The sequence below is a fragment of the Styela clava genome, chromosome 8, assembly GCF_964204865.1.
Source record: "Styela clava chromosome 8, kaStyClav1.hap1.2, whole genome shotgun sequence".
Lineage (NCBI taxonomy): Eukaryota > Metazoa > Chordata > Ascidiacea > Stolidobranchia > Styelidae > Styela > Styela clava.
In genome coordinates, this window is record NC_135257.1 from 2,567,849 (window position 1) to 2,571,112 (window position 3,264).

General features: G+C 33.9%; 1 protein-coding gene across 1 annotated transcript; it reads right to left on the reverse strand.

Annotated features, from left to right (window-relative positions):
- Positions 1-456: 456 nt before the first annotated feature.
- Positions 457-2,902, reverse strand: LOC120345642 (peripheral myelin protein 22-like). Its single transcript, XM_039415171.2, has 4 exons — positions 2,719-2,902; positions 2,082-2,174; positions 1,496-1,624; positions 457-1,071 (listed from the first exon to the last, which is right to left on the reverse strand). The coding sequence occupies exons 1-4, from the start codon at positions 2,816-2,818 to the stop codon at positions 908-910; spliced, it is 486 nt and encodes a 161-aa protein (XP_039271105.1). The 5' UTR covers positions 2,819-2,902; the 3' UTR covers positions 457-907.
- Positions 2,903-3,264: the final 362 nt, after the last annotated feature.

The window sequence follows — 3,264 nt, forward strand, 5'->3', positions numbered from 1 at the left end:
TCACTAGGTACAATTTTTAAAAAGTGAAACCTATATGTGGCTACAATAAGAAATTGAAACAAGTGAAATTAGATTTATGCAGGACAGGCTGCTTAGAATAAACTTTCATAAAATAGAGGAGACCGAATGTAGTGTTTGGCTTCCTCTGCCCTGCACTCACTCCTAGCGAAACCGCAGACTGTAATAAAAATGAAATATTGTTTTACCTTCCATAAGTTCAACTATTTTTTTTTTATATACAAGTTATAGAGAGACATAGTGGAAGCCAATTGACGTCAGAATAGGTCTAGACGAAATGTACATTGTAAACATTTTTTGTTCATGCTTTACTTACCTGACCGGGTTTTCTTCACTTGTGAACTTTCTGTAATTTGCGACGGCGCTTTTCGCTGTATAAAAACACCGGGATACTAACTTATTTGCGCCGAATAAAATTCGAAAACAGCACACATAAGATAAAGTTTTTGTTTTATTATTAGTTAAAAATAATACTCGTGGTTAAAACTATAGAGATCGTATCAAATTTGTTATCAGTTCGGTTAAAATGCGCATTAAATTTTCTACGAATGTTGAAACGTAAAAAGTTGAATACATAAAGCATGGTAAGTTTTCGAGCAATATTTTTCCGAAAATTATTACAGAATATATATAGATACATTATGCAGAATTTCAAAGCAGTGGGAACAAGGCCGTTAGCATTAGGTAAAAGCATTAGGTATCACAATTTCTACTGATATCATGGTACGGTGTAGTTTCCACTTCTTAATAAAATAGCAATGCATTTGAAATTTAATGATGCCTCAAGTATGATTCATAAACCATCTTGGCAAAGTAAGATGAGGTAAAATCAGGAATAATAAAAACTATAAAATGTTTTTCCAAAAATTTTGTAAAAAAGTGTGGTCTATTATTCGTCATCTTTGGTTGAGAACGTTACGACTATCATCATAACACCAGCAATGAGAGAGAGTGGAAATGCGATCCATGTGAGAATGAAAGAATATCCCCAAGATGTATTGACAGAGTGACTTAGACTTGTGAATACCGACGCACAGATAAGGCTGAATAAAGCTGAAAATGACAAAATAGGAAATATAAAATAGATTTCAACTAATAGATTCTGAGGAAGCTACTTTCTTGGGTGAGAATGAGAAATCATTGAGGTTCCGCAAAACGTTTCAAATTTATTCACAGTATTGATTCTGCTGTTTTACAGAACCAGGAGGTTCACGTTACCAACATAGCAGCGGTGAAGTATATACATCGCAATTTTAGAACAATATCGAAATTGTAATGACTTCCAGTTTGAAAAAAGTACTGGGGTGAAATATCAATGTTGGGAAAAGTTTTGTAGTAGGTCTGCGAATTGTTGCAATTAAGTTGCAGCATTTGCACTTAATCGATATAATTTTTTTCTACTATATATATAGCAACGCCCAAGAAATACAGGTCGTATGTATACCATACAGTGCATTTGTCTAATATTTCTTCTCACCTCCCATCATATAAAATGTTGCAACGACTGATGGACCAATTTTCTTTGTTTTAATCAAAGATACAATTCCAAACACCATTCCCGCAAATGCCATTGCCACAGCTAGTATGCCAAAGCCTCGGATAGTCTCTGAAAAATCAGGAAAGTTAGTATTTCTGACTCATTATGCTGGTTTTCTCGATTCCTAAATATCTTCGCAAACTAAATATGATTTTCAATTTTCACCAAAAGTAAAAAAGGTTAGTGTGGAGATGAAAGTGTAACTATTGTTTTTATTTTCCGTTTGTTTGGGGAAATTCAATAGCTTACCAAGATTTCCCTCATTATTACGTAATTATTGTAACACAACTTAACTAATCATTATACTGTTGTGATAATTATATTTTACGATCGCCCATACTAAATGATTATAATCATCGAGCTTCGAACTAAACATGTTGAAAAAAATATTGCAAGTTGCCTTGTGTAATATCATCGTTTATCGATACAACAAATACAATACATTACTTCTTGTAGCTCGAGTTATACACCCAAACACTCAACTAAGGCTAAAAAACAAACTGCATCGTGATATAAGGTGACTTGCCAAATGCGAAGTATTCTTGTTTCTTCTGTCCAACTTGTATATCATTGCAACCTGAAGCTTCGCATCTTTTCCATAAACCAATTGAATGGGTATCTGGACAGAGTTTTGCACAGTTATTGATAAGTATTATTATTGCTGATTCTTTGTGTTTTTTTCTTAGTTTCCGATTTGCAATTTAAACACGCAAATCGAAATTGCATATTAGAGCGCTTACGGTTTGAACGATGTTCAAATTATGAAGTCCAGAATGCATGATTGAATGCAATATATTGCAAAGATTCTTTATTTATGACAGAGTAAAAATCTAAGATTGAACAACGTTATTCCGACACCCATATATTAGTCCATTCGAAAACGTTAGCTTAATGCTGTTTACACGCAGCGTTTACTGCACAAAAACTGCAAGATCCAAGAATGGTCATAATAATAGAACACACAGATTAGTATAAATCTTACTGTAGTGCAAAGGGGAAATTGCCTCTTCCTCGATCCCAGATCCCAGAGTCCAGAAATCGGATGTAAAGCCAAGATCAATAATTCATAAAACGTACGCACAAATTATCGAAATACTGATATACCGTATGAAAATTGAAATATATTACCCGTATAATAGTTACTATTATATATAAAAGATTACCTCCTGTTCGCCAGTTGTTTGTACATAATCCAACAACTCCCATAACGAATGATACAAATCCGACAGCCAAGCCACATATCGCTAAAACTTTCATTGTCATTTTCTTTTCTTAAACTAAAACCTGTAAATTGTATTACAGTGCAGTAAACTATTCGTGATTTGGGGACATTCAAACACAATAAATCTACAGCTTAATTACAAAACAGTGTACAAATCTCGGCTCGAAAACACAACGGCACACCTTCGTTTCGCTCCACTCGTTACAATTCCACGACAAAAGGTGTCTTAGCTCCAGGGTACGAAAATGAAATCAGAGCGAGCGATGAAATCGTCAGACCTTGGCCACTTCACGGATGACGAATTTATTATAGAACTTCGCAAAATTTTGTTTTGTTTTCGTGAGACAACACATCATATAACAAATGAAAGTCACCGTACGCCCTCGAAGAAGCTAGATAAATATCATGAAGCATTCATTGAAAACTTATCTCGTAGTTTTGAGTATATTTTGTAGGTGTTATATAAATCCAAAAGAATTTATTTGTA

Bases quoted from the DNA above. Each gene is read 5' to 3' on its own strand.
- LOC120345642 (XM_039415171.2), bottom strand. From the start codon at position 2,818: ATGACAATGAAAGTTTTAGCGATATGTGGCTTGGCTGTCGGATTTGTA. The intron at 2,175-2,718 runs GTAATCTTTTAT...AACTCTGTCCAG, and splicing joins AAACAACTGGCGAACAGGAG to ATACCCATTCAATTGGTTTA. The intron at 1,072-1,495 runs GTGAGAAGAAAT...TGTCATTTTCAG, and splicing joins AACATTTTATATGATGGGAG to CTTTATTCAGCCTTATCTGT.